Genomic DNA, 13848 nt, shown 5'->3' on the forward strand with positions numbered 1-13848 from the left:
TAACCTTGCAGATTAAATGTACACAGTGCAGGGGCTATAGAGAGGGCTCGGGCTTGGATGGACAGCACAACAGGAACAGCTCTAACCAGTACATGCTATCAACAAGCGACAAGGAAGAGTGATCGACGGCTTCAGGGGGGTTGGGGTGGGGGGTGGGGGTTTGGTTGTGTTGGGGTTAGGGGGAGACACCAGAAACATAACCTCCAAGCCAAAAATCCTGAAACAGAGAGGCTGATGGGAAATGTAGTCCGTAAATCGGATGGTGTATATGGAATTATATAATGGGGTGGCCTCTACTGCATATATATTTACACCGAGGGTGAAGGTAGTAATGTGGTAATGTGATGAGACTGAGGAAGGACTGGAAGGCCAGACTGGGGTCACATGCTTTGCCCTGGGTCAAGACCTCCAGCGAATGCAAAAAAAGAGGGAGGACAAATAAGTTTATCCCCTCCCTCCCCATGCTAATGTTGACCCTTAGCGCAGATGAGATTTGACATCATTCACAGAAAGATTCTGCTGCTCAGATCCGAGAGAGAGCGAAGGCCACTGAGGCGTGGCCTGCTGGTGAACAGCCACAGCTTGTTTACAGGGTCACCTGACCATCATCATTATCATCATCATATATATCATACATATCATATATATCATATCACATTCCTCATAAACACCATTAATGTGACAGCATTCACAAATATACAACCATGATCCAGCACGTGCAGACTGAGACAAAGACGTGTTCCGCTCGGCACCTTCACATTTTTAGCGTTTTTTTTTTTTTTTTTTTTTAAACAATCATCACCACAACAGCTATGAACATTGAAAAGGTGACCTTCGCTGGAGAAGCGGGAGAGGCAGTGGCCAGTGGTTGCCAAAGACGGGTGGGACTGGGATGAGTGGGGAGGAGAGGGGAGGGGGGTGATTATAAGATGCAAGAGATGGCTCCTGGGTTAATGCATAATTCTTTTTTTATTCACAGTGATGGGTTCGTCATTTAAAGACTCCTTTCCGAGGCGGCGACGTATTAGACCTTCAGCAGGACGGAGATGGAGAGGCTGAGCCAGAAGACGAGTCCCGATAGGCAGGCGCTTAGCGTCACGCTTCCGCCGTACACTGCACCCGGCCCTGCAAAAGACAGGAAGTGACATGACAAAAATGTGACATAAGAGCTAGAAATGTTTTGGGGGGGCGGGGGAGGGGCGGAAGATGACTAAAGACATTAACCATTTATTTGGACCATACTGACACCGTTACGCGAATGTTATGTACACAAACCATCCATCCATCCATCCATTTTCTATACGACTGGAACCTGGAGCCTATCCCAGGGAGCATGGGGCACAAGGTGGGGTACACCCTAGATGGGGTGCTAATCCATCACAGGGCACACTCGCATGCACATTCACATTCAGACACCCATTCATACACTGTGGACACTTTAGACATGCACACACAGGGCCACGGCGGGAATCGAACCTCCAACCCTGGAGGTGTGAGACCACTTACTCAAACCATTTCTCAGGAAATAAGCTATTATTATTGGTTATGTGCAAAAACAGTTCCAATTAAATGCAGATTTTTACCTGAGGATTAAAAAAAAAAAAAAGAACTGAAGTTTGGAAACTAGCTGCACTGTTAGCTATAAAAGTTCTCCAAGAACTTAAGAAATGATCAAAATGCTTAGCATTTGTACATTTTCTTGATTTAAAAAAAAAAAAAAAAACCCTGAAATTTAATTACAGAAAGACAGTAAAGAAAGTAGCAAAAAAACCCTATGCTAGTTTTCTGCTGTTATGCTAGCACAGTGTAAGAAGTAACTAGTAACTAGCACTGCTATCTAGTTAGCTAGCTCTCCACTTAATGAAAATATATTTTTGCATGAAATGTTCCCATCACCAAGAAACATCTAATAATGTATTTAGATTTTTGGAACGCTACCGTAGCTGGCAATCTGGCTTATTTTGTATTTTCAGAAACATAAAAGCCCTCAATCCATTTCAAACATTCTTACTCCTTCTTTTCTCCATTTGAGTGGCTGTTGAACATAACTACTCGTAATCTTGAGATGAGAAGATTATTATTATTTATTATTCTATTTAAAAATTTATTTATTTATTTTTTTAGAAAATAGTGGCTCTCGTTTCTTTAAATATGAAGGAACGTAAAGATGAGGAGCTAAAAGGCAGAGCTGAGGGTGGAAGCGACGGCACGAATCAACCGAAAGATGTATGAGAATGACAGCGAGTGACTCACCGAGGTGAAACTCGTGGAGATAATAGTAGAGAGTGAGAGGAAAGAGACGGGGCGAGAGATGGAGGACTCACTTACGATGGTAATGTGCAGTAGTGTGGCAGGAGCGAAGGAGGGAGCGAGGGGAAATCACTCACTGGGGGCGGTAATGCGAGGAACAGAATGAGGGAGAGAAGGATGGAGGGAGAGAAATCATGGCTTTGTGGCAGAGCAGGACAGAACAGAGAGAAAATGGGAGGACGATAAACGACAGAGAGCATAACGGCCCAGCGAATGGAGCGATCGGGAGAAATAAACCGGTAAAAGGAACGCCAAGACGAGAAAGAAAAAAAAAAACAGGGCTTAAAAGGACCTGGGGACAAAAAGAGACAGCATTTTAGGTTGTTTTTTTTTTTGTTATGCAAAAAAAAAAAAAAAAAAACGTCTAGAAGTGATATTAAAGCCTGCATCTTTGTGTGAACACAATCCTTAGTGAGCACAGGAAGAGCACTCAAAACACAATAGCAAACATGCATGTTGTTTTCCCCAAGGGTATTTATGTACTCTTGACACTGCATCTTTGTGGTTTCACAGGATAAATTCGAGAGTATATGCTAGCAAAGAGCTTCACAATTGTCTGTGTGTACTCACTGAAGAGAAGCATGCTGGCGTTGGAGGCCCCTAGGCGGTTGGAGGCGAAGCAGGTGTAGTTGCCAAAGTGTTTCTCGGTGACGTTGGTGAAAAGCAGCAGGGAACGCGTCTTCTCGTTTTTAATCCTCAGTGTGTTGTCGCTTTCCACCAGTCTGTCGGAAAAGAAAGTTTTCACGCATGAAAAAAAGTCGATGCTTTTTAGTCTAGCAAAGTTCCTGTAGAGAGTCCAAATGTCACGTAAATTAGGTATGTGTAAAATACCGAATTAAAGTCACAGATTGCGCAATAGTGCTACAAATATTTTGTTCTATTTGTACTGTATATTGGCTCTGAATTAAAAATAAAAATAATCATTGGGGCCTAAGCACTTCTTGCTAAGAGAATGAGGCATTTTTGCACTTCCAGCTCCATCGTCCTAAAGTCAATGGGGTTTTCATTTTTTTTTGGACGGGTTCTTGGTTAAATGCCTAAAATGAGGTCTGTGGTTAACACAAGGTCAAGATATTTCCATGTTTTATTCTGCGACAGAAAATACATCAGTAATACTCCACTTGTGATTTTTGTTAAGCTTTTCCGTGTCTTGGAAAAGGCAGTTGCTAACAAGTGGCTAAACAGGACTGCAGAGGTTGTTGGGGACATTAGACGACATCACAGCAAACAGGAAAACTCATCTACTACATCCTCATTGTGTTTATACTCGCGCTCTTACGAACTATTCCAACTCAAACTTTCCAACTTGTAGATTTATCAGATTTATAGTGTTTTCCAATTGTAGTATTTTTTCCAATTGTAGTGCTATAAATTCTATCGGAAGCTCGATGGTGTGATGTTGAAGTCATGTGACCGTGCTGTAGTTCGTTTATAGCCTAACGTTATCTTTTTTACTTCTGTTTTTTACCAAGGTTTCAAAATACATCAAAGTTGTGTTCATTTGTGAAGATTATATCGATGAAAAAAAAATGTGCAAGAATCATAAACGTTTGTTGGTCACAGAGCTTATTTTCTGCAACAATCCAAAAACCAATGGGGAAATCCTATTGGCTTTTTGTCAAGGGAACCAGGGTGATGCTAACTTCCGGGTTGGCCTGGAAAAATACGTCATCCCTGCGGCACTCTATAGCAGCCACTATTGAAACTATCAACTTTTCAACTACTTCAGAATAAATCACGACATACATCTGATAAAAAGTCTTGATAATTAGTCAGAATCATGACGAAATCCCTATTTTAGAGTCTGCAGTTTCCTTTTAGGAGGTGTAGTGTTGCAAAATGTGCTTATAATGTAACCATTAGATTCATTGAACACAACACATTGTGCCCTAAGGACACAGGAAAAAAAAAAACAAACAAACATACACATGGCAAAACAAAGGTTATGCATGGTTAAATATGGCTATATGCATTTTTATTAAAGCACCACCTAGTGATCAAATGAAAAAACTAATTTTGGTCCCAGAGATACTATAAGGGTCCAAGCATTTCTTTTCAAATAGCGCCCCCTATTTAATTTAAACTCACATGGCAGCTACTGTACATCAAAATGATACGTTTTCAGTATATGCTTAATAAATGTCCTGCTAATCAGTCAAATAGTTCAAAAGTTACAGTTCAGGAATGACCGTTTAACATTTTTGCACTTGTTTGGCTTCTTGCTGAGATTTCCCTTGCTTCCTATTTGAGATCTTAACCACTGAGCATTCAAAGTCTGATCGTAATGTAAAAAATTAGATGACAACTGGATAGAATTCAAATTCCAATCCAAGATATCAGACAAAAGCTATAAAACCAATATCCCCCCCCCAAAAAAAAAATCTAAATGGTGAGCATCTAGTGTCTCAAATTTAGGGGTTGTGGAGCAAACGTGCAGCATGACTGGCAGCATATGTGAAAGAAATCTTGTGGGGGGGGGGGGGACGGGGGGCATAATAATTCTTTCAGTTCTTCAATTTTGTAGGTGGCACAGCAGAGTCACTTTGACAGTCAGTGAAAATAAAAATAAAAATAAATAAAAAACAATAGAAACCCTGCACTCCTAAAAGTGATAAGAAAAGTAATGAAAAATGACTGGTGCTGTAGATCTGAAAGAGAAAGTGTTAGTCACTGTCCCATTCCCTATATCTCTTAAACTCCCACTTGTCCACACACACCAATATTGTTTAGATATTAAATAATAGAGATAGAGATAAGATAGATTGGGTATTTTAAAAATACATTTCACAATCGCCAAGAGATCCCAGTAGTGTTAAGGGAGCAGCTTAAAACGTGTACGTACTGTACTACCTAAACATTCCGAGATAGTTACCTCCGGTCGTCCCTGTACCACTCGAAGGATGCAGTTGGGACAGCCATGGCCTCACAGCGCAAGATGGCTGTCTTCCCCACTTGAGCTGGCATATTCTTTACATCTGTGATCATGGGTGGATCTGGAGGAAGAGCGGTTATTGATTCGAATAATTACATTTTGTGGATAAGTAGTGAATTTTTTTTTTTTTAATGATTCCACCCTAGGCCTTATTACTTTGACGTTCTACTATTACTTTCTTTATGTTTCATCTGAAACTAAATCAGCAAGTGTGAGTGGTGCTGGTAATATGTACTGTACTCCATATCATGTTTGATTGACAGCTAATCCAAAAATGTATTCTGATCCTATTGTGATTGTAGGCTGTTCTTGTGTGAGGACGACGACAGCACCTGACATTTAAACCTTTCCTCAAGCGAAAACGAAGACGCTATGCTAACTAGTCTCCGAATACCTTTATGTCCAATGTGATGCGTAAATAAAGCCGCTCCTCTCAGGGTACTCACTTATTTTTAACAGGCTGCATTAATGCACATAATTACCTTATTAGACTTTTGAGTTAAATTGCATTAGTTACTGCTTTTAGTCTAGTTAATTGGATTTCCAGGCAAGCATAAGATGGGACTGGGCAGCACATTGGAGCTTTGACTTGCCTGGTGGGCTGGCTAATGAATTGATGCTTTGTTCCTACCGGGAAAGACCGATAACCAATGACAGACCAACCTTCCCACCGGTTTAGACAAAATCCATTGCTATTTCAATGAGTTAAAGAGATGTGTGTGTGTTTTTTTTTTTTTTACTGTTAAAATAGAGATTGCACTGCTTGCTCTGATGTGTATATAGATCAGTTTTTGTGTTTTGTCTGCTTGAGTGACATATTTAGGCTGAATCTTAATTTTAGCATCAAAGTTGACATAATAATGTGAAAGTTTTTTTTTTTTTTTTTTTAAAAAGGGCCTCGTGCAGTGATAAACAGGGTTCCTTATTGCTCCAAATAGCTTGTGTGTGTGTATGTGTGTGTCACCAGACTCACAATTCACTGTGACCTTGACGCGGTGTGTATCCGGCGGCGCCACGCCATTGTTCGTGATGCACACAAACTCTTCAGCTTGATGCCGTTTGATCTCTGTGATGTCCAGAAACTCTCCCTCATATGTGCGTCCAGCTGCAAGCCAACACAAACGTGACAGACAAAGGGGTCAAATGTCACAACCGAACCACCCAGTAGGATGCTAAAGGAACATTTGAGCCTAATGCGTTCCTGTTGCTAATAATAAATTAGCACACTCCCAATGAGATCGCGCTAATTAGCGGCTGCTGACTCTCAATCACTGTTAGCATGTTTGATCAAATGGGTTTATTTAAACTCAATAGGCCTAATTGATGGTTTATTTAGCTGCGCGATCGAAATGTTTGGACTGTGGCCGGCATGAAACATTGCCAAAATGAATAATGTTCAGTAGACGTAGTGTCATTTAGCTCAGAAATGAGCTACGGCACTTCGCTAACGAGGCTGGATGGTGAGTTGACTTTATTATGGCTATTTGACAGAGTGGATGGATATAAAAGGACGTAGCAAATTTTAAGGAGGAGAAAGAAGCAGGCTAGTTGTGCTGTAATGGACCGTATTGCTCTTGAGTATTGTCGGGAATTTGGATGCTTTTAATTCAGAGTAGGCGAGTGGAAAGTTGTAATGAGAAATATTCAGTCTCTTGGGGCTATCTTGTTTGAATGATTGTTTCACGAGCCAAATTCTTCTCCCAATCTGGGTATAAATTATACGGAAATCTCAGTTCTGAACTTAGAGGGGCAAGATGATCTCTTGCTTCTTTGTTTAAGAGCCATTTTTGCACAACAACTTCATCTTCCTGCTAAATAATCTCATCAAGATGCCCCAGGGAGTTAAGTTTTCCAACAGTGGCTTCCCTGATTAAAATTTCTTGCGTGCCACTTAACCTTGCCTTATGCTACACTCACGGCAGGATTCTTAGTCTTGATTTTTTTTTTTTCAACATCCAATATTCTGTATATGTATGACCGCTGTTTGATCTGAGCACAGATATACTGTAATTATGTGTAATTGTGTACTTTTTATCCTTTCTTTTTTTTTGCTTCCTCACTTTCCTTACATGGTCAATACTTACTGTTCTTGTTACTTATTGCCATGACGGTTAAATAGTCGGATTTGTCGCTTGTTAAACGAGCAAAACTTTACATCTCTTTAAAAGTGTTTAGACTTTTGAGATTTTAACTCGCGATTGTGAGGGGGAAAAAAAAAAGAGTCATGATTGAGAGATTTTAACTCAAAAGTGCAAGAAATAAAGTCAGAAGTGTGAGATTTTAAATCAAAATGGCGAGAAAAAGGGCAGAATTGTGAGATTTAAACTAGTCATTGTGAGAAAGGAAAAAAAAAAAAGTCCGAATTTTGAGATATAAAGTCAGGATAATTTTTTTTTCCCATGATGGAAACGGGCTCCTATATGGGCCAGGTTTCTAAATGAACATGAACAAATTGCTGCAAGCAATCACTGGGGTCCAAGCACTGCGTTACCTTTTGAAACAATCAGTTTAACTACCTCTAAATGATCTAGGGTATAAAAGTTTCCTCAAATCAGTCAGATTCATGAAATCCAGCTACGAAATTCCTACACAGAACCTCTGTTTACGATATACATGGGTTTCCTTGTGTCTTTGAGATGTATTTTGAAGTATACTTTATATACCTGCTGCATTTCTTTCAATGCCTAAATTCTCAGGTTAAAATCATCTCGAACAGTAGACAGAGTGTTCAATGTAAGGTTCGGTCTATCAGGAAGTAATGCATTTTGTCCTCAGATGCTTTTAGGAAGCTCAGCCATGAGGTGTGTTTTTCAAATCCTCTTTATAAAGTCTTGTCAGTCTTTTGTGTTGTGTAAGTCCTGAACTGTGATGTCCCAATTTGTATTTAATTCATTCATTAATATTAATAATAATACTTATGATTATTTTGCTATTGCTTGCCCAACTACTCTTTGGCTTGCCCCATCATTTACACGATTAGTGCCAATACTGTGCTTCACCATTGCCTGATTAATGACTTGGAATTTGGATTGTGTCGTAATAAACCATGCACATAGAGCCTCACTTTTCTCCCAAGTCTGGTTTGTTACATCATATTTACGTACAAACAACTTGACCCGTTATTTTGTTGCTGTTTCTTAAGGGAATTTGCATCAGATCTCAATTGGATTCCCATGGGCTCATCTAACCAACTTCATCTGAGCTAATAAAGTACTGGATCACCTTTACGATGGCAACAGGAAATTAACCAGTGGGAAATTAAGACGGGAAGTCAATAAGGGCCTGTTAAAACATGCTAATGAGGAGCTTTGCTAATGTGATATATGATTAGCGTGGACAATAATTAGCCCTGGAATAGTCTCTGTAGAAAAATTAAAACAGTGACTATACTGTATATGTAGCTTTAGGTTTGAGGCGTGAATTACATCGATGTCTTTTATATGGTTGCACTGCGTTTAAAACAAGTTGTAGTATAGTTTAATTGTTTTTTTTCCCCCTGTTATATTCATCCTTAAATTTAACATGGTCCATGATTTATTTTGTGATACTAATGTGAAATTTCTTTCATCGACACATTGGTTTATTTTCACTTCTTACTTTTCCTACATTACCCACAATGCCATATGGCTTGCTGATAGTGGTTTACTGGGATTAATCCCTTGCTTCCTAAAGACAGTAATGCGGCAGCACTTTAATCCTTCATTCTCTTCAGCTCTCTCACCTTCTCATATGTACACTCCGCTCAAACAACTACCTAAAGCTTCGACTTTCATGCTAATACCGCCGTCAACATCATAAAGATCTTCATCTCATAGTTCGCTAAAGAGCCGAGTCTCTGCTGTAACTCAGAGCAGCTTTGTCGTACAGCTATGTTGCATTCTGGGACTTTGAGTCCTACGTTTGCTGTCTTCACTACTTCTGCGCTGGATTTCTCATGAATATGGAGTTGAATACTGAACGTCACTGGAAAATGTTTTTTTTGTTTTTTTCTTTTTTAATCTCTTGTTCTTTTGTTTTTAAGGCGCTAAAAGCAAAACCTGACCTTCATCCTACAGGTTTGAGGAATTCTGGAAAAGATCTGTTTGTACATCTATCCTTACGAATTCCTAACACGACAGTAAACCGTCCATCTAATCACCGCCACTATCAGTCCCTCGAGCAAACGCCGCAATTTTGCAATTCTTCAAAATTACCGCAGATTTTCCGCAGATTTGCTCCAAGACGCGTCACGTGACGTTGTCACGATGCACATTCGACCAAACACTTCTTCGAATGCATGTGCATCAAATACGAGTACAACAAACATCACTGAGAAAGACCGTGCAGTTGCGATTTCCCCAATTCAAGTAGTTTTCTGCAAAAAAAAGCCAATTTTGAAAAAAGCTGCAGAAAAATCAAGCATTTTTGACCGCAAGAACCACACACACCAAAAAAAAACCAAACAAACTATACGAAATCTCATCTAGATTGCGCTACGATAATGCTAATTTCACATAAAAGTATTCACTCTCGAGCAAACTCGCTCTGCCGTCATTAAGTCCAGAAGTATATTTCTCCTCATCAGTATGCTAACTTTTACACTTCAGCAAAGTGTCGTTTCCACTCCTGAGTTTCCTTATTCGCAAACGGAAAATTTGCATAAAAACAAGAGAGACGGAAAGCACGCTAACGAGAGAGAGGGAGAAATCTCTCCGAGGGCATTTTGATGAAAAAATTCCGAGTCATTCAGCCGTCTGATTTATTAAACTATCTGTCTCCGCATGACGTCCGCGTTCTCGTTTTGTGCCGCTGAACGCTCAAGGTGCGCTACATGTCAGAAGAAAAGCGGCATTAACTACAAAAGCCACTCGGGATTTGATTTCATTCCTACCTGCCGTTCGACAAGCTCGCCCACAGTCCACTGCAGGACTACTAAAGACTTAATACATAAAGCCATGCGAGCATTTCCTTGTCGCAGATTTGCGTGCCTGTTAATTGAAGATTAAGCCAGAGGATTATTAGAACGGCCACCGAGCCGGAGCCGATTATTTCGCAGTTGCTGTTGTTTACCTTGACGAGCATGCGCGATCGCAGCTACAACACTATTCACTTATTCTCTTAAGTTATTAAATATCTCTCCGTCTCTTTTGCCACTTTGTCTACTCCGGCAGCCATTTCAAACTCAGACGCGAGACTGCTGGCGAAAAGAAAAAAAAAAGACATATCAGATCCAGATGATGGTTTTTTTTTTTTTTTTGAGGTAAGTAAGTAGACTACGGCCGTCTTCACGTGAGCGCCAATTTGTTATTCCCTCAGTGGTGAGAAGACAGAAGACGTGAAGGGAAAAGATGAAAAGCGAAAAGAGGAACCCGACGCCTGTTAAGTAGACCACATTTTCTTCATTTTCTTTTCGATTTTCTCACAGCCGTGACACATGCTGCGTTTTTTTCTTTTTTTAAACCAGACCTGAGTGCCTGGTAAAATGGAATCCAACACTTGAAGACCTCTCTGACAGAACAGCAATTCTGACTGAAATCAGCTAAGGTCACGTTAATGGCCAGATTTGCGTTCTCACACACACACAGCGCTGGAAAAAGTACACCCTGGCGTCTTTCTCAGCTTGCGTTGTTTTGCCGACAATGTTTAGTCGGTAAATATTTTCTATCTGCTCTGCCTCACGTCAGGTGACATGAGTAGAGTGTAAAAGAGACAGATGTGCAAGGTTCATGGATCAAAGATCTTCCATATCTGCGGAAGCATCTCCAGCTGCCTTTGCTATGAGAACTGTGATGGACAGGGCTGATCTTTTAAACGACACATGATGCTTATCTCTGACAAGCGTACGTCTGTTTGGGTGGACATGTTCGTGTCACGTGCGTGCACATGTGTGCGTGTGTGTGTGTGGTGTTAGCTCTGGAAGCTTAGAAGTGTCTTTAGGCTATTGGTAAACGATAGAGCGTTTCATGGCTTCCTCATGGAGGAGGTGGGAAAAACTATCAGAAGCTGGATTTGAGGGGTTGGGAGGAGATTGGATGATTGACAGATGTCAAGGTGTGCTGTTTGATATCCGAATTTCCTTCTTTATCACCTCAGCAGTCTGGGTTGCTGAGAAATACCAACAAATTCTATTCTATTCTCCATGCCCTCCCTCCTTCCTTGTTCTTCCAGTTCTTTTAACCCTCCTCCAGAAGGTGAGGTGGGTGTATTAAAACTGCTGAGTGTGTCGGTTTGTAAGGAGCCTGCAGCAAACTGGAGCAAACTCGGAGACTCTGCAGTGGAAAAGCTCAACTAGCTCACCTACTGGCCACCCCGCACTGAGCCACAACAATTAGCCTTGTTTAAAGAGGGGAAAAAAAAAAGAATTTGTGCACAGCCAAGATCGCCTTTGGTTTCCCTTAGAACTAACATTTGTAAGCTGCTTTGGATGTAAATATAAATGTAAAAATAGCTAGCTGTTAGCTAAGTGTGCTAGAAATGAACCTGTATAATGTGGAGTCAGCATAAACATGACATATAGTGGAGCAGCTGGTCGTGACATTGAATGAACAGACATATATATATATATATATGTATATATATATATATATAATGTATGTATATATGTATGTATATGAATATGTATATATGTATGGAATGTATATGTAGGAATGAACTACAATCCCAAATTATTGTTAAGTCACGTTTGGGGTTTTTTCAGCAAATCTAAACAGGATACATAATGTACAAGGTAAAGTTAGTGAAAATTTCGAAATGATCTGCTACATGCCAGTGTGTCCAACCACAGCTGGAAAAACTTTAAACAGTCTGTGGATATAATTACTGCATGCCGTTTCTGTCAGTTCCTCAAACCAGAATTTATTTATGGCAGCAATCAAGTCAAACTTTGTTGTCGGTAACTCCGACAGCGCGCTTTCAGTTGATGGACGCCCCGTTTATATTGTCGATGAGTCGCAGAAATATTCGAGACAACTATATCATATATATCTTTTATTTAATATATAAAATTGCTTTATTCACAAGTGTCATGTTTGTTTCATGTTTTTTCGTTACGTAGAATATTTAGATCAAGCAATGTCCAGAGATATGTGCAGTTGTATAGACTAGCGTTTCATTTTCCGGTTAAATTTATATTTAACTGTAGATCGAAAAATAAAAGAATGCTTGGTAACATTATTTTACGACGACGATTTGTTTTAGAAAAGGAATGCGGTTTGTTTAATTGGGCAACCCAGGAAGTAAAATGCATATGCTCACTTACTAGCTTGAGTAGCTTTGGATTCGCATCCAAAATGTTCTGGGCGATTAATAAGCGATTATCGTCTTTAAGTAATCTTGTCATGTTTTGGCTCATCACATTGAAGGCGACGAGCAGAAGCATAAAACCTGGAGAGTCGTCTAAATTCTCACCACGTCAAGATATTTGTACGTATTTGCAGGCTGTGACGTCGCAAAAATAGAGGCAAAGACATTTTACTCGAAGAGAAGTGCTGCTGAGAGGTGATAATAGTTGGGGGGGGGGGGGGGGTGATCTACGCGTCAATACGTAGCTGGCGAAAAAGTAGAAGTTCTTTGTTCCTGAACCCAATCCTACAGAAGCCCTAAGTGGTCATGTATTATTATTTTCTTTTCTTTGCCTTTATCCTTCCCGCAGCAAGTGTCAAACCATTCTGCCTGATATGTTCAGAGACCGTGGCTCTAATAAAAAGTGCCACCGTGAAGCGCCATTACAAGACAAAGCACAAATCTTCTGAGCAAACATCACAGCAGTCTGACGTGAGGGCACGTAAAATAAACGAACTCAAAACCTAGCATGATCGGTCCATCAGCGTCCTCTCCCATGCGTTCACTGCCCAACAGGCACTTGCGGTCTTGTTTTGCTTGAAATGAGAACATTTGTGACAGGCTTACATTTATTTATCATTAGACATCATTATAATTGTATTATAATTATCTGACCTCGTGTTTAACGTGTCTGCATATAACGTGCAATAAATATTGTTGAAATGTAACTGAAACGTAGTAAGAACGACACATGCCACCAAATCATAGTGCACGTTATCATTGGTAATGGGCTCCTGTTGAGATCTTTCCTTGATCTTGAGGAAGTTATGTTCAAAGATCCCATGGATGCTGGTGCTGCCATCCTTATGGAGCTCTGCAAATAGAGTCTCTGGGTTTTCTGTCCGTCTTGTGTTTTTGTAAACTTTTTGTGCAGTTTCATTTGAAATATCTTTCGGGTAGGTCAGTGGAATAGACTTCACACTTTGGGTTTGTGTGGGCCTAGGTTTACGGGCCATTTGCACCTGTACTTTCACACCTTCCTTTTCACACCTCCAACATGTAGGTCAGCTGGTCAGGTGGAGCTGACCAGTACAAGAAACAGCACCGTTTGGTCGGTAAAAGAATATATGCTATATACATGTCCAGGCAGAACTACTGCATCTGCTAGCAAGCAGTGTTTATTCAAATGAAACATGACTGCCCCCTACTGGTCTTGTGTTTCCAGTGCCCACAGCATGCACGTGATTCTGTGTGAAATCGTAGGATCCCGTTTCTTCTGACGTGCATTTTTAATAGCCACATCTGTAAGTGTGTGAATTTTGGTGAAAATATCCTATTCCATTCAA

At 40.3% G+C, this 13848-nt stretch overlaps 1 protein-coding gene across 2 annotated transcripts in view; it reads right to left on the reverse strand.

The window, feature by feature from the left end:
* Positions 1 to 294: 294 nt before the first annotated feature.
* The window catches only part of iglon5 (IgLON family member 5), a 142209-nt gene continuing 128655 nt past the window's right edge, over positions 295 to 13848 (reverse strand). For both annotated transcript variants that reach the window (XM_053612017.1, XM_053612016.1), the window contains 4 exons: positions 6216 to 6347; positions 5183 to 5303; positions 2881 to 3032; positions 295 to 1125 (listed from right to left, as the gene is read on the reverse strand). In XM_053612017.1, coding sequence (XP_053467992.1) covers positions 1025 to 1125; positions 2881 to 3032; positions 5183 to 5303; positions 6216 to 6347 — 506 coding nt within the window. In that variant the 3' untranslated portion in view covers positions 295 to 1024. The remainder of the gene's footprint in view (positions 1126 to 2880; positions 3033 to 5182; positions 5304 to 6215; positions 6348 to 13848) is intronic.

This window comes from Ictalurus furcatus, chromosome 23 (assembly GCF_023375685.1).
Source record: "Ictalurus furcatus strain D&B chromosome 23, Billie_1.0, whole genome shotgun sequence".
Lineage (NCBI taxonomy): Eukaryota > Metazoa > Chordata > Actinopteri > Siluriformes > Ictaluridae > Ictalurus > Ictalurus furcatus.